The 25,700-nt window shown below is 58.3% G+C and overlaps 4 protein-coding genes across 10 annotated transcripts; 2 read left to right on the top strand and 2 right to left on the bottom strand.

Annotated features, from left to right (window-relative positions):
- The first annotated feature begins 389 nt into the window (after positions 1-389).
- On the top strand, positions 390-8,700 carry COG1 (component of oligomeric golgi complex 1). 4 transcript variants are annotated; one of them, XM_032128706.1, is made up of 15 exons: positions 390-803; positions 1,086-1,330; positions 2,003-2,184; positions 2,453-2,623; positions 2,699-2,852; positions 3,020-3,230; positions 3,358-4,128; positions 4,355-4,501; positions 5,360-5,521; positions 5,782-5,909; positions 6,349-6,457; positions 6,886-6,995; positions 7,088-7,163; positions 7,533-7,571; positions 8,518-8,606. In XM_032128706.1, the coding sequence occupies exons 1-14, from the start codon at positions 405-407 to the stop codon at positions 7,548-7,550; spliced, it is 2,883 nt and encodes a 960-aa protein (XP_031984597.1). In that variant the 5' UTR covers positions 390-404; the 3' UTR covers positions 7,551-7,571; positions 8,518-8,606. The 4 variants fall into 4 exon arrangements, with proteins under 4 accessions (XP_031984597.1, XP_031984594.1, XP_031984593.1 ...); XM_032128703.1 differs by lacking the exon at positions 7,533-7,571 and having other exon boundaries at positions 2,459-2,623; positions 8,518-8,700; XM_032128702.1 differs by lacking the exon at positions 7,533-7,571 and having other exon boundaries at positions 8,518-8,700.
- A 505-nt stretch (positions 8,701-9,205) lies between these two features.
- On the bottom strand, positions 9,206-17,202 carry FAM104A (family with sequence similarity 104 member A). Of its 3 annotated transcripts, none has more exons than XM_032128710.1 (4): positions 17,039-17,153; positions 15,177-15,273; positions 11,688-11,729; positions 9,206-9,852 (listed from the first exon to the last, which is right to left on the bottom strand). In XM_032128710.1, the coding sequence occupies exons 1-4, from the start codon at positions 17,083-17,085 to the stop codon at positions 9,616-9,618; spliced, it is 423 nt and encodes a 140-aa protein (XP_031984601.1). In that variant the 5' UTR covers positions 17,086-17,153; the 3' UTR covers positions 9,206-9,615. The 3 variants fall into 3 exon arrangements, with proteins under 3 accessions (XP_031984601.1, XP_031984600.1, XP_031984602.1); XM_032128709.1 differs by lacking the exon at positions 11,688-11,729 and adding an exon at positions 11,353-11,415; XM_032128711.1 differs by lacking the exon at positions 11,688-11,729 and having other exon boundaries at positions 17,039-17,202.
- A 141-nt stretch (positions 17,203-17,343) lies between these two features.
- C19H17orf80 (chromosome 19 C17orf80 homolog) lies at positions 17,344-20,863 on the top strand. 2 transcript variants are annotated; one of them, XM_032128707.1, is made up of 4 exons: positions 17,347-18,563; positions 18,911-19,018; positions 19,454-19,570; positions 20,030-20,863. In XM_032128707.1, exons 1-4 carry the CDS (start codon positions 17,372-17,374, stop codon positions 20,056-20,058), a joined length of 1,446 nt encoding a protein of 481 aa, XP_031984598.1. In that variant the 5' UTR covers positions 17,347-17,371; the 3' UTR covers positions 20,059-20,863. The 2 variants fall into 2 exon arrangements, with proteins under 2 accessions (XP_031984599.1, XP_031984598.1); XM_032128708.1 differs by lacking the exon at positions 19,454-19,570 and having other exon boundaries at positions 17,344-18,563.
- Positions 20,762-23,397, bottom strand: CPSF4L (cleavage and polyadenylation specific factor 4 like; the record flags this gene model as incomplete). Its single annotated transcript, XM_032128712.1, has 6 exons — positions 20,762-21,258; positions 21,669-21,854; positions 21,957-21,999; positions 22,280-22,373; positions 22,505-22,600; positions 22,902-23,397. Coding segments are annotated over 6 exons (942 nt in total), but the record flags the coding sequence as incomplete, so codon positions are not given.
- Between the last annotated feature and the right edge of the window lie 2,303 nt (positions 23,398-25,700).

Raw genomic sequence — 25,700 nt, 5'->3', positions numbered from 1 at the left:
ATCCCGGTGCTCAGAGCGGTGCTGTTGGAATGGGAGGATCGGGAAACACCCCCAGCCCTGTCCGAGCCAAGCCCCCCCCAACCCAAAGGACCTCGAGGATGAGACCTCCCGGGGTGTGTGGAGTGACAGCGGCACCCGCAGGCCGCGGAGCCCGACCCGTTTCCCCGGGAAACGGCAAAGGAAAAAAACCCTACAATTAAATAAATAAACAAACTAAATACAATAAGTAACGCGGCGTTTTCTCCCTCAGGCCCCGTCGCCATGGCAACGCGGCTCTGCCCGGCACAAATATGGCGGCGGCGTTGTCATGGTAACGGCGCTCGGGTGCGGCTCTGCCCGGCACAAATATGGCGGCGACGTTGTCACGGTAACGCCGCTCGGGTGCGGCTGTGCCCGGCACAAAGATGGCGGCGCCGCCCCGCGGAGACGCCCGGAAGTGCCGTCCCCTTCCCGTGGCCAAGATGGCGGCGGCGGCGGCCCCGGCGGCGCAGGCAGGAGCCGGGGTCGGTGTCGGTGTCGGTGCCGGTGTCGGGGCCGTGGCGGTGATGGCGGCCCGCGGCGCCGAGGCCGAGGCGCTGTTCGAGGCCCACACGACGGCCGAGCTGCGGGCGGCGGAGCGGCGGCTGCGCGCCGGCATCGAGCAGAAGCGGGAGGAGCTGCGGCAGATGGTGGGCGAGCGCTACCGCGACCTCATCGAGGCGGCCGACACCATCGCCGAGATGCGGCGGAGCGCCGAGCGCCTGCTGGGCGCCGTGCGGGGGCTGCAGCGCGGCGGCGCGGCCCGGCCCGGCCCCGCCAGCACGGTGAGGGGCGGGGGGCGGCCAGCGAGTCCCCCGTGCCCTCTTTCCCCCTTCGACCCATTCTTTTTCCCCCACTCCATCTCCCTGCCTGGCCCCTTCTCCCCTCTCTCAGCCCCTCTTTCCCCCCTTTCTCGTCCTCTCGCCCCCTTTCCCACCTTCTTCTTCTCCTCCCCATCCCGTCTTCTCTCCACTCATCCCTTATTCTTCCCCCCTTGCCCCCTCTTTTATGCCCCTCTCTTTTCCCCTCATCCTCTCTTTCTCCTCTGATCCGTGTCCCCTCTCCAGGCTCGCCCCCCAGCTCACCAGAGTTTCTACGGGGCGGCGGCGCAGCTGAAGCTGCTGCTGGAGGTTCCCGAGCAGCTCTGGGGGGCGGTGGAGGGGGGCCGGTACCTGCCCGCGGCCCGGCTCCACCTGCTCGGGGCCCACCTGCGCCGGCAGCTCCAGCTGGACACCCCCCGAGCCCGCTCCAGCCCCATCCTCGCCCGGTTCCCCATCCTGCTGCGACAAGTGGCGGCCGCCAGCCACCTCAGGTGTGCCGGGACCGGGGCACGGGAAGGGCTGGATGAGGAGGGGGTGAGGCCCTGGCACGGGTTACCCAGAGAAGTTGTGGCTGTCCCATCCCCTGAAGTGTCCTAGTGCCCCATCCTGGAAGTTGGATGAGACTTGGAGCAACCTGGTCTAGGGGAAGGGGTTTGGAACTGGGTGATCCTTAAGTTCCCTCCCAACCCAAACCATTCCCTGATTCACCTCAGACACGGCCCAGGGAAGGCAGGACAGAAATCAGCTGCAGCAAGGTCCTAGGAGGCTCTGCCTGAGGCAGCTGCACCTGGATGGCACAGGAAAGCCCCTGGCAGGATGCCCGGGCTGTGGCAGGTGTCAAAGGTGGGAGCACAGTGCTCCAGGAATGCCCCTGGAAAGCCGGCAGGCGGGAAAAGAGGGATGTGAGGGAATATCCTGGGGGCTGCAGCTGACAGGGACCAGGGGGCTCCATCAGGTAACGGGACAGGACTAACAGGGATTTAGGGAGATCCTTTCCAATCCAAACCGTTCCACGAGCTTGGGACGGAAACCATCTCACCAGTCCTGTAACACCCAGATACAAGCGGGACAGTGTGGGGAAAGCAGCCGCCTTGCCTTGGCAGTCCCCACACAGCCACACCTGAACGCGTGGCTCGGGCGGTGACTCCCGGTTCCCATGGCAGATCCACCATCCTGCAGGAGAGCAAGGCCCTGCTGCGCTGCCCGACGGGCTCGGACCAGGCGGTGGCCGAAGCCCTGTGTGCCATCATGCTGCTGGAGGACAGCTCCCCACGCCAGGCCCTGGCCGACTTCCTGCTGGCCAGGAAACTGGCCATCCAGCAGCTGCTCAACCAGCCACACCACGGTCAGTGCCACGGGGCCGCTCCTTGGGAAGGTCGGGGTGAGCTTTCCCTTCCTCTCCTCCTGCCCCCGGAGCAGGGATGGGTGATTGCCACAAAAATTAACAGTTCTCAGGGGCTTAGGCCAAGCCCAGCGGTAATGGGGAAGCAGGGGGACACGAGGATGAGTCCTTTGCCCTCCAGCCCTTACCTGGAAGGGACCGCAGGCCTTGGAAGACGGCGCCACTGACCTGTGCTGAAGGGCTGCCTTGGCTCAGAGTCACCTCTCTGCAGGTGCAGGTATCAAAGCTCAGGTGTGTTCCCTGATGGAGCTGCTCACCACCACCCTGTACCAGGCCCACGCTGTCTTCTACACCGTGCCCGAGGGGATGGCCCCGGATCCAGCCCTGCCCTGTGGGTTGCTCTTCTCCACCCTGGAGAGCACCACGGGCCAGAACCCCGCAGGTGAGCCCTGCAGCTGCCCAGGTGTGCAGGCAGGAGGGTGCACCGTGCTGGGCTGATCCCTGACTGTGATTCCAGGGAGAGGAGGGGTGCTGGAGGAGGATTTGAAGCTGAGCAGCTGGTTCAAGTACCTGCCTGAGTCCGTGGTGGAATTCCAGCCCACCCTGCGGACCCTGGCACACCCCATCAGCCAGGAGTACCTCAGGGAGACCCTGCAGCAGTGGATCACCATGTGAGTGGGACAGGGCAATGCCAGCCTGGCTGACTTCCTCCTCATCCCCTCATCCTCCTCATCCTTCGCCCTCAGTTAAGCAGCCAGAGGCAGCACAGCGCATCCAGCAGCCGGGCACCCTGTGCCAGGGCCTCACCCCCCTCACAGAGGTGAAACTTTGCCTCCAGGTGCAGCGATGACATCAGGACAGGGGTCAGGACCCTGCTGGTGTACGTGAAGAGCATGAAGGGGCTGGCAGGGATCCGTGACGCTGTGTGGGAGCTGCTGTCCAGCGAGTCCGGCAGCCACAGCTGGGAGGCCGTGTGCCGTCGCCTGCTGGACAGGCCCGTGTCCTTCTGGGAGGAGCTGCTGCAGCAGCTCTTCCTGGACAGGCTGCAGGTGGGTGCTGTGCTGTGGGGAGCCCTGTGCTGTGCCCCCAGTTGTTGTCTCACCCCGCCCACGCTGCACTGAGGGTATGTTGAAGTGGCACATTGGAATTGGTTTTTTCCTCCTCGTTGTGTTGCAGACTCTGACCAAAGAAGGCTTTGACTCCATCTCAAGCAGCTCCAAGCAGCTGCTGGCTTTAGCCTTGCAGGAGTTGGAAGTGAAAGCCGGCAGCTGTGCCCTGAGCAAGCAGATCCAGCTGGAACACAACGTGGCGCTGTTCCTGTGGTCGGAGAGCCCCGGGGACCTGCCCGGGGACGCGGCGTGGGTCAGCGTGGGGCAGCGCGGGCCCTTCGCCAGGAGCGGGCTGGCCATGAAGGCACAGGCGCTCACTCCGTGCGTGCAGAGCTTCTGCTCCACGCTGGACTCCAAGCTGAAGGCCAGGCTGGAGGATGTCCTGTCCTACCTCCCCACGGATGACTCTGTCCCCAAGGAGCCCGCGGGGCCGCCACGCTCTGCCTTCGACCGCTTCGCCGACGCCGGCACCGTGCAGGGGCTGCTCCGTGACCACTGCGTCGCCTGCATCCAGCACCTCCTGGGCTGCGTCCGGGAGCAGCTCCAGAGTGCCCAGAGCCAGCTGGGCCCCCCTGGGGATGCCAGGCTCAACGCCGTGCTCTTCATGGCGAGGCTGTGCCAGGCCCTGCCCGAGCTGTGCCCGCACCTGCAGCGCTGTGTCCTGGGCCAGGCAGGCGGCGCAGAGTTGGCACCCAAGGAACCGCGCTCTGCCAAGAAACTGGGCAAGGGCAAAGCCCAGGAAGTGTCCCCCGAGCTGGCCAAGTGGCAGGGGGTGAAGGCAGAGCTCCTGCAGCAGAGCCTGTTGGCTTATCAGCTCTGGAGCTCAGCTGTCACCAAAGTAAGGAGCTGTTTCCCTCCTCAGAGATGCTTTTTGGGGAGGGGTTCCCTCACTGGGGTCAGCGCTGGCTGCCGAGAGCTCCCTGGGGGCGGCTCCAGGGGAATGGTCTCCATAGGATTCGCTTTGGGAGGTGCAGGGATGCAGCAGGTCACAGGCAGGGTGGGCTGGCTGGCCTTGCTCCTGTCAGAGCTGTCCTGTGATCGGGGCTTTCATTTTCCTGCTCCAGGGTCTGGTTCAGGGCTTCACCCACACGCTGCTGCTCGACACAGCTGGGTCTGTCCTGGCCACGGCCACCAACTGGGATGAGATTGAAATCCAGGAGGAAACCGAGTCTGGGAGCAGCGTGACGTCAAAGATCCGGCTGCCTGTGCAGGTATGAGGAACAGCCTGTGGGAGGAGCCCAGCACTGTGTGCCAGAACCACTTGCTGAGCTGCTGGGGAGGTTGTTTGGTGTCACGAGCAGAGGACCAGACACTCTCTGGTGCTCTTTGAGACACTCACCTCGTGAGGACAAAGGTCAGAGGAAGGAAATAGGTCATTGTCACTGCTTATGAGTAAGGTTGGCCCAGATCCTGTACAACTGAGCCAGAGGAGGACTTAGGCCTGATTTAAACACAGAGGTCCCAGGAGAGAGATTTCATGGAAGTTGGATGCACTGAAGGACAGGGCTGCAGCGGTGGGACTGTGGAATCCTCAGGGAACTGAGGCGTGTGGCTTCCCAAGGGTGTGGTAGTGGCACAGGAAGGAGCTCACAGGGACAGAGCAGGTGGCGGTGGCGAGGAGGGTCAGGCCTGGAGTGAGTTCTGTATTTGCACAGTATGGGAGGGGCTGGATGGGGAAATGCAGTGAACCTTATCCAGAGAATTCCATCTGGAATGTGAGGATCTGAGGGAAAAAGCAGCTGGGGGGGAACCCGGGAGGCCCAGGAGATGAGGGAGGGAGTAACAGCCCCAGGGGGTGGGTGGGCAGAGCAGGGTCTGGGCTGACAGAAGAGGCACAAGCAATTCTCACTGCACTCAGTGTCTGGTAAAGTCTTTTGGGGACTTAAGAAGCTGCTGTAACCCAAAATCTGGGGTGTCAGTAAATCAGACCCTGTGAGATGCCCGAGCCAAGCTGTGGGGCAGAGCTTTGTGGCTGCTGAGGAGGTGGGACACCCCCAGCACCCATGTGAAGGCACGTGGAAGGGAATGGAGCTTACAGACCACGTGCAAATAAACCCTGTTCTCCCCAGCCCTCGTGGCACGTGCAGTGCCTCCTGTTCAGCCTGTGCCAGGAGGTGAACAGGGTCGGTGGTCACACCCTGCCCAAGGTCACCCTGCAGGAGCTGCTGAGGAGCTGCCTGGCAGAGGTGCTCGCTGCCTATGAGAAGCTGGTGGAGCAGAAGCAGGAGAAGGTACCGCGGTGTGGGATGGGAGCAGGGCGGGGAAGGCAGGGACACAGCCAGCTCCTGGAACAGAAAATGCCTGTCCATGACAGCTGGAAAGGGGACACCCTTACACTCACCCTGCCTCCCCCAAAACTGAGGCAGAAGGGGAGCAGACACCAGATTTCACACTCTGGTTGTGCCTTGGGGTTGGTGTTCTCAAGCATTCTCCCTTGGGCAGCCTCCCCTGTGCCAGGGAGGAGCCCCATTCCTGCCTGTCCTGTGTGCAGAGGCCGGACAGCTTCCCCCTGACCCAGAGCAGGGCTCTGCAGTTACTCTACGACCTCAGGTACCTCAGCATCATCCTGACAGCCAAGAGTGAGGACACAAAACCCAGCAGGATCAAGCAGGACTCCGGGTATGGTGCATTCTGGGGCTCACATCCTTCAGCAGTGCTTTGGGGGGCTCTAAAACAGTGCACAAACACTGAGCTCATCCTCAGAACAGAGGAGGGCTGGGATTCTGTGGCCAAGGGCTGAGGCAGTGGGCACCCCCCTCCTCGTGTCCATGGGGATACCCTCAGAGGATGCCCCAGAGAGGGCAGTTAAGCTTCCAGCCAAGAGTTAAAGCTTGTGTAAGCTCCAGCCTTGCGCACTGAGGCGTCTCTGCGGGGGTACCACCGGGAGCAGGTTCCTGCTGCTGGGGTTGTGTAAGAGCTGGGAACCCTTGGGTCAGCTGCCGTTCTGCTGAGTAATTCCTGTTCTGCCCAGTCACCCCAGACAGGAAATCCCTGGCTGCTTCAGAGCTGGCATCACCAGGCTGTCAGCCCTGACAGGAGCCCTCTGCTCTGCTTGCAGGATTGAGAAGGTCATTGACTTCCTGGAGGGACACATCGATCCCTTCGACCTGGATGTCTTCACCCCACACCTGAACGGGAACCTGAACCGCCTGGTGCAGAGAACCTCGGTAGGGAGCAGGGCGGGAGCAGGGCTGCAGAATGCCCTCAGCAGGGCAGCTGGGGTGCCTTGGAACTGCGTCATGCTCGAGATAAATACTGGCACTTCCGCGGCAAGGGGAGAGCGTTCGGTGCCAGCTGAAGATAAGAGGAGCTGGCTGAGCCGGCTGTGTGTGGGGCTGGCTGAGCTTTATCTAACAGGATTCACTGGAGCCTGTGCAACACTGAGTTAAGTAGTGCTGAAACAGGTCTGGGACTCAGCTGTGGGAATAATTAAACACAAAAGAGGGGAAAGGGAGACACTTCATGTTCAAACTCAGCGCTGATGGTGTGCCCGTGGACTCACCACGTACTGCGGGGTCAGCTCTGCAGGAACCCCAAATCCTGGTGCCTTCCAGCTTCTCTTCCCCAAATCCAAGCGGCTCCTTGTGCCTTCCAGGTTCTCTTTGGCCTGCTGACTGGGACAGAGAACCAGTACACGAGCAGGGGCAGCGCGCTGAGCTCACAGGAGCTCCACAACATCCTGCCCTTAGCGTCCAGCCAGATCAGGTGAGGCACCCAGCTCTTGCAGGCATTCTCCTGCCTCTGGGAAGCTGCTCTGGAAGCGCTGCTTCCTACATTTCTTTCTTCCATCTCTTAAGGTTTGGACTTCTGCCACTGAGCATGTCAAGCTCCCGGAAGAGCAAGTCCACTGCCAGGAGCACAGAAAGAGTCCAGGTTGGTGTTTGAACTGAGCTGTAAAAATAGGAATATTTTCCCGATATTCATTGTCCCCCCAACACTCGAGCTTGTGGGGAAAGAAGAAAGTAGCCAAGCATTATTTCACCTGATTTTTATTTTCAGTAAAATGAATCATTACGGCAGCACAGCAGGAGATGGGTTGGATTTCTCCAGGATCCTCCAAACCCCCCCCTCCCTTTGCCCCTGTGGTTTTGGAGCCACTGCTCTGTGGCAGAGCAGACAACACCCACCCCGCAGAGGCTGTGGGGATTTACACGGATGAGGGCAATGCATCAAAGACAACTCATTAAATAGGGCTGCAAGAAAGACCGAAGGACAATAGCTAATGATTTAACTTCTTTCCAGTGGGATGCTGCCCTGTAACCCCCGAGGAGGCCTGGCCAGGTACCCCAGCTGTGTGAGGAGTGTCCTGCTGCTCCCCTGCTGCTGAGCTGTAGCAGCCAATCTTTCTGTTGCTCCATCTCGCTCAGTTTAAAACATCTGCTTAGATGGAGCTCTGTGTGCTGGGTGAGAGCCAAGGAATACCTCACTGCCGTGGGAAGCAGCAATTAATGTTTCCTTTGGTTATTACCAGCCCAATCCGTCTGTGGTGGTCTTGGCAAGTGGGACAAGTTGCTGAGTCTTGACAAGAACCAAGACAAGAGTTAAAGGCCTGGTTTTACCAGTGTCATTTGAGATGATGTTCAATTTGCAACTCTCCTTCTCCATTACTCAGAACCATTAAGGATCAGACCCAGCAGAAGGGGTGTTTAAAAGCCCAGAACCTCCCAATGAAGGTATTCCTTACCTCTCACAGCTCAGTTGGAGTAGAGCATAGAAGTGTGCAGCGATGTCTGGCTCGTTCTGTCACTCCCCTCAGCTGCTGTGCTGTGCTCAGCACACCTGTGTCCTGTGCTAGCCACATTTCCCAGGATCCCTGACAGATGCTTGCTCCTTCTTCAATGCTAAAACCCTTCTGGAGAGGTGAAAATCTGCAGTTCTCCAAGAACAGCTCCTGCAAGGGCACCAGCTGTGCTTCTACCACGCTGTGATCCCTTGCTCTGAGAGCAACAGCCCCTGCCCTGCTGCCCAGAGGGTTCTGAGGAGCGTTCAGGGGTTTCATGAGCAGTGAGTGACATCTGCCAAGCGCCTGTTGCTGACAGCAGCGAGGTGCTGTGCCGTGGCCCCGTGTGTGTCTGTCACTAACGCCAGCAGTGACGCCGCTCCGGCTGCGGCTCCGGCTGCCTGGGGACAGCGGCTGTGCCGTGGTTCCACCTTGCAGCTCCTGTTGATGAGGGTATGGAGGGAGCCAGGGGGGTGCTGTGATAGAGTCACTTTTGTCTTTCCAAAGGGCCAGGCTGCAGCTCCCGTGCTGCCCAGAGAGGATGAGGCGGCGCGCCCGGGCTCCCTGTTCCGGCAGCTCGTCACCGAGGACGAGGACACGGTGGCACCGTCCCTCTTCAAGCTGGGCTGGCTCTCGGGCATGACCAAGTGAGGCAGCAACCAATAAAACTGCTCTGGGTGTTTGTCTTCACTGAGATCTCTGTGTCCCCTTGGCAGGAGCGGTGACACCTCCGGGATTGTCAGTACTTCCCATCCTCAGCCAGAGCAGGGCGTGTCACGGGAACCAGGCACAGCTTGGATTGTCCTTGTCCCCTGGCTGCTGGAACGGAGGTGGAGCTGCTCTTTCACCTCCTATCCTTACATTGTAAAGTCAAATTAAAGAAAAAAATGCCAAAACAACCTACACACTAACAGAAAACAAAACATTTCAGAGCTGGAAAGGGATGCTGGAGCCGGGTAGGACTCCCGTGCCCTTCAGGCACCACCACCCTGCTCTGAGTGGCCCCTGCAGCACCTGCCCGACCTGTCCTGGGTCTAAATTCACATTTCCCTTCCAGTCCTGCAGCAGTGAAGCTCATGAGAGAAGCCTCATCACCCTGAGCTGGGTGGGAGCTCACAGCTCACAGGCCTAAGGACCTGCACTCACTGCTCCTATTCTCACTAGCTCTAAATGCTCAAAAAATTATGGTGCCAAATCATTTTTTAACTAGTTTATTGAAATTAAAAAAAGACTTATAAAACTGAAGAGGAACGCTTAAGAGAACTTTACAGAAAGCAACAACTTGCTAACAAACAGATTAGGCAGTCGATTGGAATTGGACAGTTTGCAATCCTATAACACACATGTGGACTCCTCAGTCTCCTCTTGCCACGTACTTTAGAACCACCCCAAAAAGAATCCTATAAAAATTGCTTCAAAGCCCCTTTTGCATTGCAATAGTGCAGCAAACCACAAGTAAACAATCTCCTGTTAACCTGTTATTTCAAATATAGACTGAAAAGGCAACAGGCAATTTGTGCAATTCCATTTTAACAAACTTTGAAGTTGAAATATCAAATCTACACAGTGCTGTCCCTTCACAGAAGGCAGGGAGCTGCTGGGTCATCATGTAGGGAGGCGTCCCCGGCTCTGTAGGCTGTGGAAGTGGGCTTCCTTCAGGATCTGGTTGATGTGGAAGTAAGGACCTTGGCTTAGTGCAGACTGCTCGTGGAAGGGCTGGGAGGAGACAGGGCTGGATCCTGCAATCCTGGGGTTGAGGCTGGACTCTGCTCTGTCGGGGCTGTTGATGCTGCTGCTGCTACAGCTGCTGCTGCTGCTGCTCCCGCTGTCACTGCTGGAGGACTGGGACACACAGAGGGTGAACAGCAACATCAGACATTTCTTCCTCACCCCACGGAAGCAAACCTTTAGGAGAAATCCCTCCCTTCCACATTTCCAGCCTGATGGACTGAATAAATCCACCTTGGCATGGAGAGGCTGTTGTTGCCCACACCCGTGTCACAGAGCTGAAGGGACAAGCCTTCACCCGGGGTTCAGTGACCTCTGGGATGTTGGATTTCAATCCTTCCCAGTTAAACCCCTCAGCTCTGCCCCCAGCCCCACATTAGCACTAGTGAAGTTTGCTGGATTCATCTGAGAATTGGAAAATAAAGAGCATTCCCAGGGAGCTGCACGTGTCAGTACAGGCAGGCAGGGCAGGTTTGGCACATCTGCTCTAGCAGAGGTTTGAGGGAAGCACCATGCAAGCATTTTCCTAGGAGGCAATCCTAAAGTGACACCTGAAGCACCCAAAGCAAGAGGCTGTTAGAAACCAACGCACACAACACCCATTCGAAGTCTCTGAACACCCTGACATCGAGTACTCCTCTCCCAGTTAAGCACTCCATGGCAGTGCTAACTGGAAGTGTTCCATAGCAATTCCATACCAATTTACTTGACGTGACAGTGAAAGAGCAACAGGCACCAAAGATGTCCTCATGCAGCAAAAAGAACTCAGCATTGGACTGGAATAAGAGGCCAGGGCTCATCTGCCAGCATTTAGGATAACCGCGTTTCATGGGAATGGCTGGAAGAGCATTTGCCGTCATCATAAGGGATTCAAAGACATAAAACTGCTTGGCTCACACCGTTTTAAGGGCTGCTAAGGAAAGGTTCCATTAGTCCCAGCTGGAATATTTTAGTTCTGTGTGATCTGCTGGTCAGGACCTGCAAATATTTGGGTGAGTCAATCAGCAAGTGGCTACTCTGCTGTCCCATAAATGATTCATAAAAGCAGAGTAAGTGACAGCAGCTAAAAAAAATCTACATTTTTCTAAGCATTAAGCCACAGAAGTCAAAGCTTTGTGGCCACAGCAGAGGAGGACAAATTTCGAGAAATCCTCAGGGATTTACCAGTCAGCACCACTTTCAGTGCCCGGAGTAACTCAGGAATGGTGCAAACTGCACCCAGCAGTGTGTCCAGGGAGGCACTGTGGCTGTTTGGGGTGGAACACAACCCTCCCCCGGCCCTGATCCGCCATCGATCCCGACCATCCAACCCTAACAAATTCCTTTGTTTTGCTGAGCACCAAAAATGCTTCAGCTCTGAGGGAACACAGCAAGCCAAGCCAAGGGCCCCAGGCTGCGAGGAGAGAGAAACACACAGCAGGGTCATTCCTGAGGGGGCACAATGGAACCACGGGAGCAACCAGCTCCTCTTCCTAAATCTAGAGAGGGAGAGAGCCCCGGAAGGACAGGGAGGAGCTGGGGGTGGTGCTGGGCAGCCCAGCTGCTGTTGCAGAGCAGCACAAAGAGTCACACGCGATGCTGGAGGGGTCAGGGCAGCCTTGGAGAGAAACCCACCGCACAGGACACTTTGTTTCCTTTTAGTCTGCGCTCCTTAGTGAGCTTCGTTACAGCCACCTTCTGCAAATCAAGGTAAAAACGCACATGAGAACCTGGCCTCGCTTGCTGCTCGCGTTTCACATCTCAACAAACATTTTCCAGCTGTTAGTAGCGATTATTTTGTGCATCTCGGAGGTTTGTAAAGCCGGCAGAGTGTCCTGGGACGTGCTTCTGACACCTCAGGCTGGTGACAGATGTGGTTGGTCAGACCCTCTTTATTTCCAGTTCTCTGTGCAAAGATTCACTAGCACTGGCACCCCTTTGTCATGGCCCAAATCACATGGAGCACCTACCATGTCCCCAGGCTGTGGTGCGCATTCTGTAACGCATTTGGACTACAATCAGACAAGAAAAGAATCCTTGAAGTCATCAAGTCAGCAAGACAGGCATCAACAAAGCTTTACAGGGGCAAAGCAAAGCAGCCCAGTGACATTTAAGAATAATCAAAAGGGCATCTTCAAGGTTTACTGGGCTCATTAACCCTTAACATCACACTTTAAGTTTTAAAACAAACAAATGTCCCGTTAAATGTGCAGATCTGTGCCAATCCCTCCTGACAGGAACTGGAGAGAGCCACTCAGCCCCCGCTGCTCTCAGCATCTCCCGAGGTGAGTTTAACAGAGCCACGATCTGGTTTTAGTTAGAACTGAAGACCAGCCCTTCCCGCAAGAGAGGGGGACAAGAACTTTGATTTGCTCTCTGCCAAGAACCCGGCGGTGCTTCAATCCTGGCACCAGCCAGAACAAAGAGGAACTACGAGAAACTCGGGTTTGCAGAAGTTATTCAGGAAGGAAAGGGTCAGCCAGAACACTCGGGACTCGCTTCCTTCCCTGGGAAAATGAGAGCAAAGGGTTTTCCTTGGTGATTCCCCAGGCTGCAGAGCACAACTGGGAATCTCAGCATTCCTGTGAGTGTGATTCCCCTTGCAGGATCCACTACAACTTCTCCTGGCTTGATTTGGGGGCAAGCAATGGATTTCTACCCAAATCCCAGGGCAAACAACACAGCTGAGCTCCTGGAAAAGGGAGGACAGGCTGAACAGGAAGTGAAATGCTGTGGCCAAGGCTCTGCCTCGCTAATGTTTAACGTTGGCTGCAGCTCCAGCCCCGTGTCTGTGCCTGTCCACGGACTGAACCCCAGAGCTGAGGTTTCTGTCACCCTCAGGGTGGCTGTAACCTGGGAGTGGCTTCTCCAGGAGCAGCAGGAATGGCACATCCTTACAGCACCTGGCCAAAAAGCAGCACTGATGGAGATTGAAGGGAATCTGTTTCCATCCTGTGAAAGCTGAAGTCAGGGGTGCTGCCTGTCCTGGGTGAAAGGATAATGCAGTGGGGGAAAACACCAAATCCTTTGGAATCGGATCTGGTTCGGTGAGCAGTGGGATTCAAAGTGAGGGACTGAGGGATAACATCACAGAACAGCCCAGGTTTGAACTGCCACTAAGGAAAAACCTCCCTTCACCTCATTCTGCAGAGCAAAATGTGTAAGAGATCCTGAAAAAAAAAAAAAAAAAAGGGAAGAGATCCTGCCAAAAGCCAAGTCCTGTTTAAAGTGCAGCTGCCTGATTGCCACCCTGAGGTTGTGTTGTTCTCAAAGAGGGAACAGTCAATTTGAACTCAAACAGGCCACAGGAATCAGGACTTTGGGTAATGTTCCACAGAAAGCAGGTGTGTAACCCCCTGCGATGAAAAGCGACTCTCACGTGCTCTCGGAAGTCACAAATTGCTCCCGCTCCCCCTTTCCCAGTCAATACCCCAAAACCCGTGGGGATTTTTAACCAGCAAGAGGTGTCTTTGCAGGCAGCAAAGTATCAGGAAACTAAATACAAGTGTTACAAACTGGCTGAGACTTTCCAAGTGACACCAATCGGAAGCACTCATGCACAATGAGCACAAGGATTTCTCCCTTTGGCACAGGAAGTCCTTAACCAAATGTTGGAATAATACAGATTTAATCTCGTGGCTTGAATTTTTGGGCATGCTCAGTTCAGGGATCTGACAAGAAAACAAGCCAAAAAAAAAAAAAAAAGATAGAAAAAGCTCCATTCATCAGGAGAAAACACTGGGAATTCTGTTCCCCAGAGAACGGGGCCGGTGGTGTTTGGGAAGCTGTGTCCACATTCCTCAGCAGTGAGAGCTCCTCCCTGCCTCCCACCAGGGTTTAATGTGTTAAAACCAGACTTTTACCAGGCAAGTGCATGCAAGAAGCAGAGTCTCTGTTAGGCTGAGCAGTGACCTTGCCCTGGGTCAGCCATGCCCGAGCTGTTCCCTCGCAGCACCCAGGAAACCAGGCCAGGGTTAAGGTCACCCCTCCTGTGTGGCCACAAACCCACTGCCAGTCCTGCTTTTAGTGGCTCTGCCCAAACACCAGGTGTTTACACGACAAGCAAAGGTGCTTCTGCCACTCACCATCAGGGGTTTTCCTGATATCCTTAATTTCATTACTCCTACTTCAATCCCTCGTTCCACACTAAATCCGTCCTCCTCCCGCCACAAAGCTGCTTTAGCCTTTAACTACTCTACACACACGGAGGGGTTTGACCTGTTGGACAAGTGATTCAGTGTCAGATGGCAACAAACCAGGGCTGCTTCTCCCCATCACACCCCAAAATGCAAAGTCTCCCTCCTGAAAAAAACAGCAACACAGCAACCAGGGCAGTTCTAATCCTGGAGAATTCCTTCATGATGGGCAGCAGCTCCTAAAGCATTTTCCAGCAGTGTCCTATCACATAATCTACCTGTATAGGTTAAAAGAGTCTCCCTCACAACAGCAATGTATTAATATACATTTGAAACCATTTCCAGATTATAAAAGAGCTCAAAGTTACACAGCAATTAAATATTTTCTGCGGAGTATAATTAACAGTTGAATAACCCAGTTAATTCTGTAATAATTCAGACTGTAATTGCTCATTACAGTCCACCTTCAAAGAGAAAAGGCTCTAAAAAACCAAGGATATTTGCAAAACCTTCAAAGAAATTAATTTCATTAACTTCCAGGGATGCAGACCAGGAGGGGGCCTCTGCTCTGCACCCTCTTCTCCACGAATGTTTTGCAACACAAGGACGTTGCTCACAGTGAATTTTCAGGTGATTCACACAGGTGACATCTCAGGAAATCTGGCAGCAGTTGGGAAATCAGCGAATTTTTTTTAAGAAAAGCAATCTCAAACTGCAGCAAGAGAACACCTGTCTGGTGAGGGGTAAGAAAACAACAGAGTTTATCCCACATCCAGAAAAAAAAATTGTGGAAAATATGAGACAAAACCAAATCGTTTGAGTCTGAGTGTTCTGGCTGTGAACAAGTCTTGCTTAAGCTGAGCAGCTCTATCAGAGCATTTTTTCCACATCAGATAAGGCCTGCCTGGAATGTGTTTTGTCTTTCTCCCACAAATAACCACCTCACTGTAAGTACAGGCAGAGCTGATGGTCAGGCAAAGCGAGCACAGGGACACATCCACCCTCACCATCCCCTCAGCTCTGGTCACAGCTCATCCCACACAGCAAAACCAGACATGGCAGGGAATTATTTCCCTGGGTGTTGCAAAGCAGGATTTGGAATTTCTTCCCAGAAATATTCAGACCAGGGACAACCAGGCTCACTGGAAATGCTGATTTCCAAACTGCCCTTTACAGATTTCAGCCTCTGATGTCACCAAGTCAAACCTCACCACGTCAAACACAAAGCTAAGAAATAAAAATTTTTAAAAATGCACAAGATATTCCAGCTGCTGTGGAAATGCAGCACGGAAGGCAAGTGGATTTGCCTGGGAAGGCTCTCACCTCAGTGTCCCACGAGTCCTGCAGGACAGTGTTCCTGGTGCTACGCTTTGTCTGGGGAACGTGACCATCATCTTCATTGCCATTCCTTCTCCTCTTCCTACAGGAAATTCAGGGGGAAAATAAATGATCAGCTCGCTGATCTACCTTCTGGTTTGTTCTCTGAAGGCACCCAAAAAAGCAGGAACACTTGATAAATTAATGCAGGACGCATCCAGACCCCCGAGGTGCTGTGGACTCTCATATTCCCCTTTTAGCTGCTGCCTAAGGGCACAGAGAAAAAGATCCTGTTTCTCACAAGCTGTTTCCTGTCAGTTTAAGGGACGTGGACTCACATTAAAATCATCCTTCTAAATAAACTCGTTTAACAATTGTCAGCCTTGCACATCTAAAAATAATCCCTGCGCTCGGAGCGACACCTGACAGGCCGGGGACAGCACCAGGACAAGTGGCAGTGACCACATTTTCAACGAACACCCAATTATTCACCTGCTCACACCACCCCACAAGGGCTTTCTTTAGTCTCTCCAAACTCTGACAGTGTTTGGAGTCAAGCCACATTCCAAAACAATCATATTTCCCACGTGGAAATAAGGTTTTGTCAGGAAACACCCCGTGGAAAACAAACTCGTCCCTGTTTCTGATGTATTTGCCACCCTCTCGTGACATCTTGTACTGTTTGGCCTGGTAGGTACAAGTTTTAACCTAATTTTTATCCAAATCTTTGCAGACATCAAGGCAAAGCGGAGTTTGGAGGAGGATAATGGGATGGGGGCGGTGCTAATATTCCCAGATTAGAGGAGACAAGAGGGAAGACCTCAAAGACCAGGTTGGACAGGGCTTGGAGCAACCTGGAATACTGGGAAGTGTCCCTGCCCATGGCAGGGGGTGGGACTGGATGAGATTTAAGGTCACTTCCAACCCAAGCCATTCAGCGATTCTTTGACATCGACACAGCAGCTGATCCCCAGCAGCATCCCAGAATCCCTGTCCACAGAATTTCCACACCAACATCAAACGATTTTCCCCCACCATACAAATGTGACAAGTCAGCCAGGATCTCAGCAGCCTCCAAAACACAGGACGGAGCTGTTTTGGTGCCTAAAATTAATCCGTGCTCGAATGAGTCAAAACAGACCGAGGGAGGTATTTATAACTGGATCCTTTCTCACAGCCAGGCTGTGCAGCAGCCTCAGCTGCCAGGATTTGGCCCACGCCTACAGCCCAGCGCTGCCTCCCCGCTCGCCATCCCTGCGAGCACAGGCACCAAACGCTGTCCCCCGGCTGCTCCCGGGCCCGGAACGCTCTCTGCGGAAGGGACATTCCCCCCTCACCCCGCCTTTGCCTCTGGATCCTTCCTTTCCTCAACACCTGCAGTGACCTCGACACCTCCAGTCCAGCTCGGACAGGGCTGGGAGCACCCTGGGCTACGGAAGGTGTCCCTGCCCACGGCAGGGGTGGAACGGGAAGGGCTTTAAGGTCCCTTCCACCCCATTCCCTGACTCCATGATCCCCCACTGCCTCACAGCTCCGGCCCAGCTCCCACCCGCTCCATGATCCCTCTGGTTCCTCCCCCACCAGGCCGAGAATCCCCCCCGAACCCTCTGCATCCTCGACGTCCCTTCGACCTCCCGAACGCACCGCACCTCCCCGCCCGAAACCTTTCACCCCGCAGCCCCATTTAATCCCTCCCAGCGCTCGGGGGCCGCTCTCCCCTTTCCCACCCCTCATCCCCGCACCCCCCTCAAGCCAACCCCCGCCCTCCCCGCACGGTGCTCCCGGGGCTGCTCCGAGCGGCCGAGCCCCCTCCCCTCAGCCCAGCCCCTCCTTCCCCCCCGCCCTCAGGCCGCGCTGCCCTCGCCCACCTCTGTCTCGCTCCCCGCTCGCTCGGCAGCGGCTGCCGGCAGCTCATGGCGGGTCGGAGCGCGGCGGGGCGGGCGGGAGGCCGCGGGGAGGCCGCGGGAGGCCGCGGTGAGGGGCGGAGGCCGCGGTGAGGGGCGGCAGCGCGGCCCTGCCCGGCCCCGACCGCCGCTTCCGCCGCGGCCGCCTCGCCCCCGTGACGTCACGGCGTGCGCCCGCGCGGGCGGGGCTGCGCCATTGTGACGTCACAGCGCGCCGCGCGCGCCGGCGGCGGGGGGAGCCGCGCCGTTGTGACGTCACCGCGCGGCCCCGTGAGGGGCGGGGGGGCCCGCGCGGCGATGGCGGCGGGGCCGGAGCTGTGCCCGCACTGCCGCCGGCCCTTCAAGCGGCTCCGCGCCCACCTCCCGCACTGCAAGGCCGCGCCGCGCCCGCCGCCGCCACCGGGATCGCCGCCGCCTCCGGGAACGAGCCCCCGCCCGGCCCCCGCCAGCGCACCGGGACCGGGATCGGCGCCGGCAGCGAGCCCCCAGCCCTCCCCCGCCGCCGGCTGCGTGCCGGGGCCCACACCAGCGCCAGGTCCCGGCCCGTCCCCCGGTACCGCCCGAGGTCCGGGTGCTGCCGCCGCCGGCAGCGGCTCCGGCCCCGGGCAGCCCCGGGAGGCGGCGGCGGCGGGAGGGAGCGAGGGAAGCGCGAAGCCCGCGGTGCAGGACGTGGCCAGGAGCCTGGATCTGCACCCCGAGGAGGTGGAGGATGTTCCCGGGAAGCTGGAGAAGGGGCTGAAGGTGGTGATCCGGAAGCACCGTGCCAGGGTGCTCCGGGAGAAGGAGCCCGGGAGCGGGGCAGGGGCAGCGGGAGGCCGCGGAGCGCCCGGGCAAGGGACGGATCCCGGTCCTGCTCCCCCCCCGCAGCGCCCCAAAACTGCTCCAAAATCCAAGCGCAAGGAGACTCGGAGCCAGGGAGCCGTGGGGAACGGGGCTGGGAGCTCCAAGGGAGAAAAAAGCCGTTTAAAGGCAACAAAGGTACTTCAAGAGCCCCCTGAAAGCAGAAATAGCCCCGGTGACCTCGTCCGGCAGGAGGGGAGAGACAAACCCACGGCAGGAGAGGAGGAGCAAGTGCACCTGGAAGTTGGGGTGGGACATAAAGCCCCCGTGTCTGCTTTGCACCCCAAGAACCTCCATCTGTCACTGACGGAGGCGTTCGGAGCTCACGGCCGGGGGACATCCAAAAATGAGCTCAGCAGCCTGCCGGGGCCGCGGGACAGCGGGGAGCGGATGGACGGAGTGTCCGAGCCCATCCTGAGCCTGGGCAGAGACCCGGGGCTGGCTCTGCTCCACGCCCCCAAAATCCAGCCCACCTGTTCATGCCAGGCCTCTGGCAGGAGCACCAGGGCCGGCGCCAGGGGCTTGGAGTGGTTTCCAGACTTGTATCCCGATTATGAAGGGCTGAGGATTTTTCCAGGGAAGCGTTTCCGAGAGGATGTGAGGATCACAGTGGAGACACCAAGGGGCGGTTTCTCGCAGGGGCAACAAGGTAAACAAAAGGCTCTGTGCTGGGATTTGCTGGAATGGCAGCTGGGAATGGGAGAGGAGGGGTAGGGAATGCTGAGCTGCTGGGCTCACCCAGGAAAGGATCCAGGAGAATCCAAGGAGGTTTAACTGCGCCTCCTCCAGCCTGCAAAGCCAATGGTTGATGTTTTTATGGAGGCTGGAGTCAGGCTCTTGCGTGTTTGGGCTGGTGGAGCCCAGGCTTTGTGGGAGAGCTGATTCCCTCTCCTTTTCCAAGCCCAAATTCCACATCGTATCCCAGCTCCCTGCTCCCCACCCAGCACAGGGAGCAGGGACACCACGCTGTGAGCATTGTCACTTGTCACTCCGCAGGTCCCCTCTCGGAGAGGCCCCTGATGGAGGTGAGGCTGGGGGAGCTGCACACCTGGATCAGCACCTGCAACTTCTCTCCCCAGGGGCTGCTGGGAGCAGTGCAGAAAGGTGAGAATTCCTGGCTTTTGAGGCAGATTCATCCCACTTCCCTGATGTGCTTTATTGGTCCAAGTGTCCAGCCCGGATCTTTACGAAGAACAAATCATGGAGTGATGGAATGGTTTGGGTTGGGAGGGACCATAACGATGATCCAGTGCCACCCCCACACCTCCCCCTGTCCCAGGCTGCTCCAAGCCCCAATGTCCAGCCTGACCTTGGACACTGCCAGGGATCCAGGGGCAGCCCCAGCTGCTCTGGGCACCCTGTGCCAGGGCCTCCCCACCCTCACAGGGAACAATTCCTTCCCAACATCCCATCCATCCCTGCCCTCTGGAACTGGGAATAAACAAACATCCCCAACATTTTAGCTTTGGAAAGTTGCATGGAAACAGTGAATTCCCAAGACCAGCCCATGATTTCTCCCTTTCCTTTCTCTCCCAACAGCCTGGAGCAGTTACTGTGCGAAATACATCCACGTGAGGCAGGGGGGACCCGCTGGGATCTCCATGCTCCTGGCTGGGTACTGCCTGCTCAGCTATGGCTGGAACTATCAGCACCTCAGTAAGACTTCCTTGGGGTCTTCTGTTTCAGGAGTTCTTCCTTTTGCAGCACTTGGAAAGTCTATTTAGCTTTAGTTAATTAAAGCTCTGGAATAATTTAAATACTCCCCCCATTTAAGCTTAATCCCAGAGCTGAGAGAGCAGGATTCTCTAGGTGGGCAGAGGAATTTGGTTAATAAAAGTGCTGAGAACAGCTGCTGACTCACAGCTCCTCCCTGGAGAGCTCCAGGATTGTCAGGAGCCCTTTGAAAAGCCTGCTCAAAGCAGAGGGAGGAGATGTTCCAACAGGAGCTCCTGTTCCCTGGATTCCCTGACAAATGACAAGGGATTTGCTGGTGTTTGGGTGGTTGCCCCTTGCAGCACATAAACAGAGAAGCTGCAGTTGGGCTCCTCATCCCAGCTGGAGCCCTCAAACAGATCCCTGTGCTTCACTGGAATGGTTTTCTCCCTGTTTTTTCAGAGCAGCACCGCTGGCGAAAATACCACTGAAGGAGCTGGAGCAGCACCCAAGGAACAGCCACGGCTCCTTGGGAGGCAGCAGAAGCACCCAGGACCGGTATCCCAGCAGGAATTCCCAGCAGCAGAGGCCTGGTTGGGGCTGGAGCTGAGGAGGGGCCGCTTTGCAGGTCCCCTCGTGTAGCAGAGAGGTGACAGGGCCAGCCTGTGCTCACTCCTCCGTGGGTCAGGCAGCTTTTAGTAGTGAGGTAAGAAAGCCTTAGAGCCACCCTGAGAGATCTGTGTGGGCAGCAGAGCTCCTGGAGGCTGCAGAGTCCCACATCCCTTGACTGGGACATGGGACAGCGCCTTGTCCTGAGCTGGCATTAGAGAGTATTTGGTCATTCTGCTGTAGCTGAGTGTGGGCACTGAGGGTTGTGGCAGGGTGGACTCCAACCCCAACACCCATTCCCTTTAAATTCAGAGCTGTGCCTGGCCCAGCCCAGTTTGTACTCACCCCTGGTGCTGGTGGGACTGGCCAGGACCTGTATGAAGGCACTGGAGCAGCAGCTCAGACCACAGCGCCCTGATTCCAGGGAAGAAAAATCCATGGGATAAGCTGTTGTGCCCAAGGGGCAAACCCGTGGTCTGCAGCAGACAAACCAGGACAGTCAGGAGTGCTAGTTGGAGCCTGCCATTCCCAGACGTGTCTGGGAAAGGGTTGGTCATGTTGCAGGCATGGAAGAAAAGCCAAGAATTAAAAGTCTGAGCTCTTTATTCTGCGGAGTGCAGTAGTGCCGTGACAGAGGTGTTGCACCAAAAACTCTCTCACCAGCAATAAAAACCTGTGTGGGTTTTCCTTTCCTGCTTGGGTTGTGATCTCAAACGTGGTGCTTTGTGCCCCCTTCCCAAGGGATGAGCACACCCTCACCCCTGTGCCCAGGATGCTGGCACCAGCCAGTCCTGCCCCCGTTCACACCCTGGGAATGCTGCTGTCCCAGCCTGCCCACAGCCAGCAGCCAGCCGTGGGAAGTCCCGATTCCCATTGTATGGAGTGATTTCTGTGCAGCCTGTGAGCTGGTGCTGGGCAAACCCCGCTGGCTTCTCTAGTCCAGCCGCTGCCCCAGTGCCGTCTCCGTCGTGTTGTGTGGTGTCCTCCTTCCCTGGTCCGTGTGGGAGCACTGCAGTCACTTCCCCAGCAGCATTTCCAGCGGAGTCCTCCCGCTCTCACCGGCACGGACTGGCTGATCCTCTCTGGGGACACAGGGAATGGGTTTGGGCTGCATCAGCCGCTGCCACGTTCCCACACGTTCGTTTTGATCCCATTTCCAGTGGAGTGGGATCATGGAAACAGCACCCCCAGATCTCCAACCACACCAAACCTCTGACCCAGAGGGGTTTGTTGCTCCCAGGGTTCTCCCGTTGGTTATTATCACTCAAACCCGGCAGTCAGGTTGTTTCAGTCCCAGAACATCCCTCCTTCCCTGCTGGTTCCCACCCCAGCTCTGGGGGAACATGGCCAAATAACACAGGGAAAGGACATTTCCAGTCCAGGAGGCTGTTTTAGGAGCACTGCAGGAATCCCCACAGCACCTGCTGCCCCTCACCCTCCCTCCAAGGTGAGACCGCTGCTCCCAGCCCTCCCATTCCCAAAAATCTCTCACCTTGGAGCAGGTGCCTCCTTCCAGCAGGCTCTGCGGGCTCGGGGGACACCCACTGGTGTCCCACAGATGAGCTGCCAGGTGCTGGGTGACATGTGGAGGTGGCTCCTTGGGTGGCATGTCCTCACCTCCCCTCTCCTCTGCAGCAGCCAGATCCCGCTGTACCAGCCCCCATGGACATCCAGCTTCCTGGGGGAAACGGGGCAGGAGGGGCAGTTGGCAGCTGCTGCCCCACAGGAGCTGGGAGCAGCTGGGGCATCACCCCCACGGGCACAGGGAAAACAGCTTCACCTTGGACGGGTCTGTGCTGCTCACCATCAGCCCGGCCTTGAGGCTGGAGGGGACACAGAGGACGGGCAGTTACTCCCTGTGCTGCCCCCAGATCCTCCTGAGCCCCTCAGGGACATCCTGGAGCTGGTACAGGCACCTCCATGGGGACCAGGGCTGTCCCCTGCCCACCCACCGCTGACCCTGAGGTCACCAGCACAGCTTGGGTGTGGGGGTTGCTTAATTCAGACCCTTCAGGTCCTTGTCCCTGACCCTGCAAGGGCCACAGCCGCCTCAGAGAGGGGATTTTCCCCCCCAGCCCCATTCCCAGCCTGCCCAGTACGTACTGCACGAATTTGCACTTGGGTCCCTCCGGGCAGAAGCCCACCAGGTAGTTGGCACACATCACCCTCCTCGTGTGCTTGTACTTGCACAGGGGACCTGCCAGGCAGAGGGGACACTCACAAGGACACGGCCTCGCAGCGGGGCTGTGGGAGCTCCGCTTTCCCCGCAGCCCCGAGCCCAAATCGCCACCGGGCACCCCCTGCCCACCCAGCCCTGGCCCAGCTCACCGTGCCTGCAGAAGCCACGGTCGTACCAGGGACAGCCCACGGCGCTGGCGGTGGCACCGGCGTGCAGGAAGGGACAGTCCTGGTTGCTGCACTCACCTGCGGGAGAAGGGGTGGGACATTTGGGACAATGCTCCTTCGAGCCAAACGCGGCGGGAATGGTTCAAGGATGGGCTGCATGGAAGGAATTGGGGTGCCCTGGGAACACCCAGGTTTGGCTGGGGGGGGGGGGGGGGGGGACGGTGACCCCGGCTGCGTGACAGTGGCACTTCTTCCCGCAGTCAGGAGGTGGCATCAGCCGCTTGCTCGAGGCCAGGCCCGAGGGACGCGAGCGCTGGGACGGGAGAGGCTCGGGGAGGGGTGGGAAGAGGTTCCGTGGGATGCCCAGCCCCGCACCCACCGAACTTGGAGTAGAAATAGCACTCGGGCATCCTGGTGGCGTCGTAGTCGTGCAGGAAGTCGCAGCCGTCGCCCCTCTTGCAGAGCCCTCGCAGCCAGTGCTTGCACACCGCGGGCTTGGCCCCGCCGTGCCGGGGGCGGCCCTGCACGCCTGGGACAGCCCTGTCACAGCCAGCCTGTCCCCACTGCACCCACAGCCCCGGGGGGCAGAGAGCTGCCACCGCCGCTGCTGGCACCACGGGGACACGGGGGACCCTGGCAGCCCCCCCGACAGCTTCGCCGGCTGCACCCCTGAGGGGACAACGCCCGGAGCCAGGACAAAAACCACCCGGGTGTTGTGCGAGGGCAGCAAGAGAAGAACCCCAAAAGCCCCCGCAACGCTGTCCCCAGCTTACTGTCCACCCCCGGGAAGGGCAGGGGCCGAGCTCCTCGCTGCTGCTCCACGTCAGCCTCCGAGTCAAACCTGATCCTCTCCACACCAGCCACCAGCTCCTGCATCATCCCTGCTCCGGGAAGAGCCCGCTCCAGCCTGGCACAGGCAGAGAAAGAGGCAGGGAAGCAGCTCCCAGGGCTGGCAGGGACACTCCCCAAGGAAAACACAGCTCTCCCAAGGGAGCACCACACTCTGGAGGTCCCCACAGTCACCCTAGAGCCCACCAACACCCAAAACAGCCCACCAACACCCTCCTATTCCTCCTCCTCCCCCGGCAGAGCTAAACCAGCCCGGCAGCCCCGGCGTGCTGCATTTAGAGAGGGAGGTTGCCCACATCTGATCCCAATTTGCAGCCACGATTGCCTGGTGCCGCAGCTGGGGAGCTCAGCCCCGGGCCCAGCCAGCCCCCCTCAGCCTCCCCGCTCCCACATCTGCTTCTCCTCCAGAAAAAGCGGCTGGGGCTGCCTGGGAGCTGGGTTAACCCCTCACTTCGAGGCCTTAAATGGAGCCAAATATGGTTGGAGTGATGGGATTGAGCGTTCCAACAGCACAGGATGGATCCTGGGTGTGTTTTGGCATGCTCTGGGTGCTGTGAGCATCGCTCAGTGCACAGCAGCACCACCCCAGGCCTGCTCTCCAGTGCCTGGCAGGACAGACCCACATCCCTGAGCTCCTGGAAGGGGTCACAACTTGCATCCCAATAAATCACGGAAGCATGGAATGGTTTCTGCTGGAAGGGTCCTTAAAGCCCATCTCGTTCCATCTGCAGGCAGGGACACTTCCACTGGGCTGCCCAGAAGCCTCTTCCATCCCTGCTTTTGGGCTTTCCCAGGTGCCAGGCTCCAGTAGCACATTCCAGGCATGGCCAGGGTTCCACAGGCTTCCCGGAGCCCACCTGGAGCAGCCCCAGAGCCCCTGGATTTATCCCAGTGCTCCATCCCTGCTCCGTCACGCGGCTCCTGTGGCCACGCTCAGCGCCCGGGGCGCCGTGGGCTGACACGGCCGATGGAGCCCTGCTCCCATTCTGTCACTTGGGATCAAACCACTGGACCAGCGCTGCCAGAGCGCTGCCCGTGGGTGCTGCAGGGTGCTGGGCACCCACCGCCCAGCCGGCAGCCGTGCAGGACATCCCAGGTGCCACCCCGGGGATGTGACACGATGTCACTGTGCCCACCGAGGGGTTTGGGAGGCTGGGGGTGCAGCCTCGCTCCCTGCAGCCGGCACTGGCCGGGCACTGGCGGTGCTGGTGTCACTGCCCACTAGCCCAGGACCCGTGGGACTGTCCCTGTCCTCGCTCCCTCCCGGTGTTCCAGGGCCACCCCCTGTCCCGTGCGGCGGGGCCGTGTCCCGGCTGTGCTCAGCAGCCCCACACGCTTTCTGCCCCATCACCTCGCGGCACCGCGGCGCTGCTGAGCCCGAGCCTGGAGCCGACAGGCGTCACAAAGATCAGGACGGCCAAGTGACAGTGGCAGGCGGCCCGTGAAGGGTCACCCCAGGCTTCTCCCCACCCCACAGCCCCGGGGAACGAGGCAGGCAAACCCCAGGGACCGAGCCTCGCTGCTTTGTGCCAGGGCACCCCTAAGGGACAAGAGGAGCCAGGTGTCCCCCAGCAGCCTGGCGACCTCCCAGGTGACAGCGACCAGGGCCACTGGCTCAGGGGGTGGGACATGGGACCCTGGCAGAGGGCAGGGGGGCACGGTGACCGGGGCAGAGGCAGCCTGGTGAGCTCAGAGCCTCCAGCTGCAGCTGCTGTTGTTCTCCCTGTCCTAGACAATGGCCCAATGTCCCCTGCCTGGGGTGACAGGACAGGACCCCATTGTGTCCCCACTGTGGCACAGCATTTGCCTGCTCCCCTGGCTTCACCAGGGAGATCCATTTGGGAGGACAGGGGCATCCAGCCCCTCCCAGGGCAGGGAGATGTTGAAGGGGATAAATCATTCCAGAGAGGAGAGCCTGGCCAGAGCTCCATGCTCTCCACCTGCTCAGGGAAGGGCTGTGGGGCTGTTCCTGGCGCTTTGCCCCATCTCAGCCCAGCTCCATCCAAGGGGCTGGAGAGGGAAGTCATTCCCAGCACTGGCAGAGCCCCATTTCACCAGTGGCCGAGCTGTGGGAAGCTGGCTGTGGGATGGGAGTGACCTGCCCTGTTCGCTATGCCGGGATCATCCAGGGCCACAGCAGCCCCACGGGGCCGGGAACCCCCAGGGCACCCCTTGGCCCCCAGCCCGTGGGAGCAGGGACAGCCAGTCCTGCCCCCCCAGCACCGTCCCCTCCTCCCTGGCTGGCCAGGAGCAGGGCTGGGGGAGGAGAGGGGAGCGTTGGCAGAGCCGTCCCTTGGCAGGAGCCACCTGGCCCGAGGGTCCCAGCCTG

This window comes from Corvus moneduloides, chromosome 19, assembly GCF_009650955.1.
Source record: "Corvus moneduloides isolate bCorMon1 chromosome 19, bCorMon1.pri, whole genome shotgun sequence".
Lineage (NCBI taxonomy): Eukaryota > Metazoa > Chordata > Aves > Passeriformes > Corvidae > Corvus > Corvus moneduloides.
Note: the sequence above shows the minus strand (reverse complement) of the source record. Positions and strands in the feature narration are given on the sequence as shown.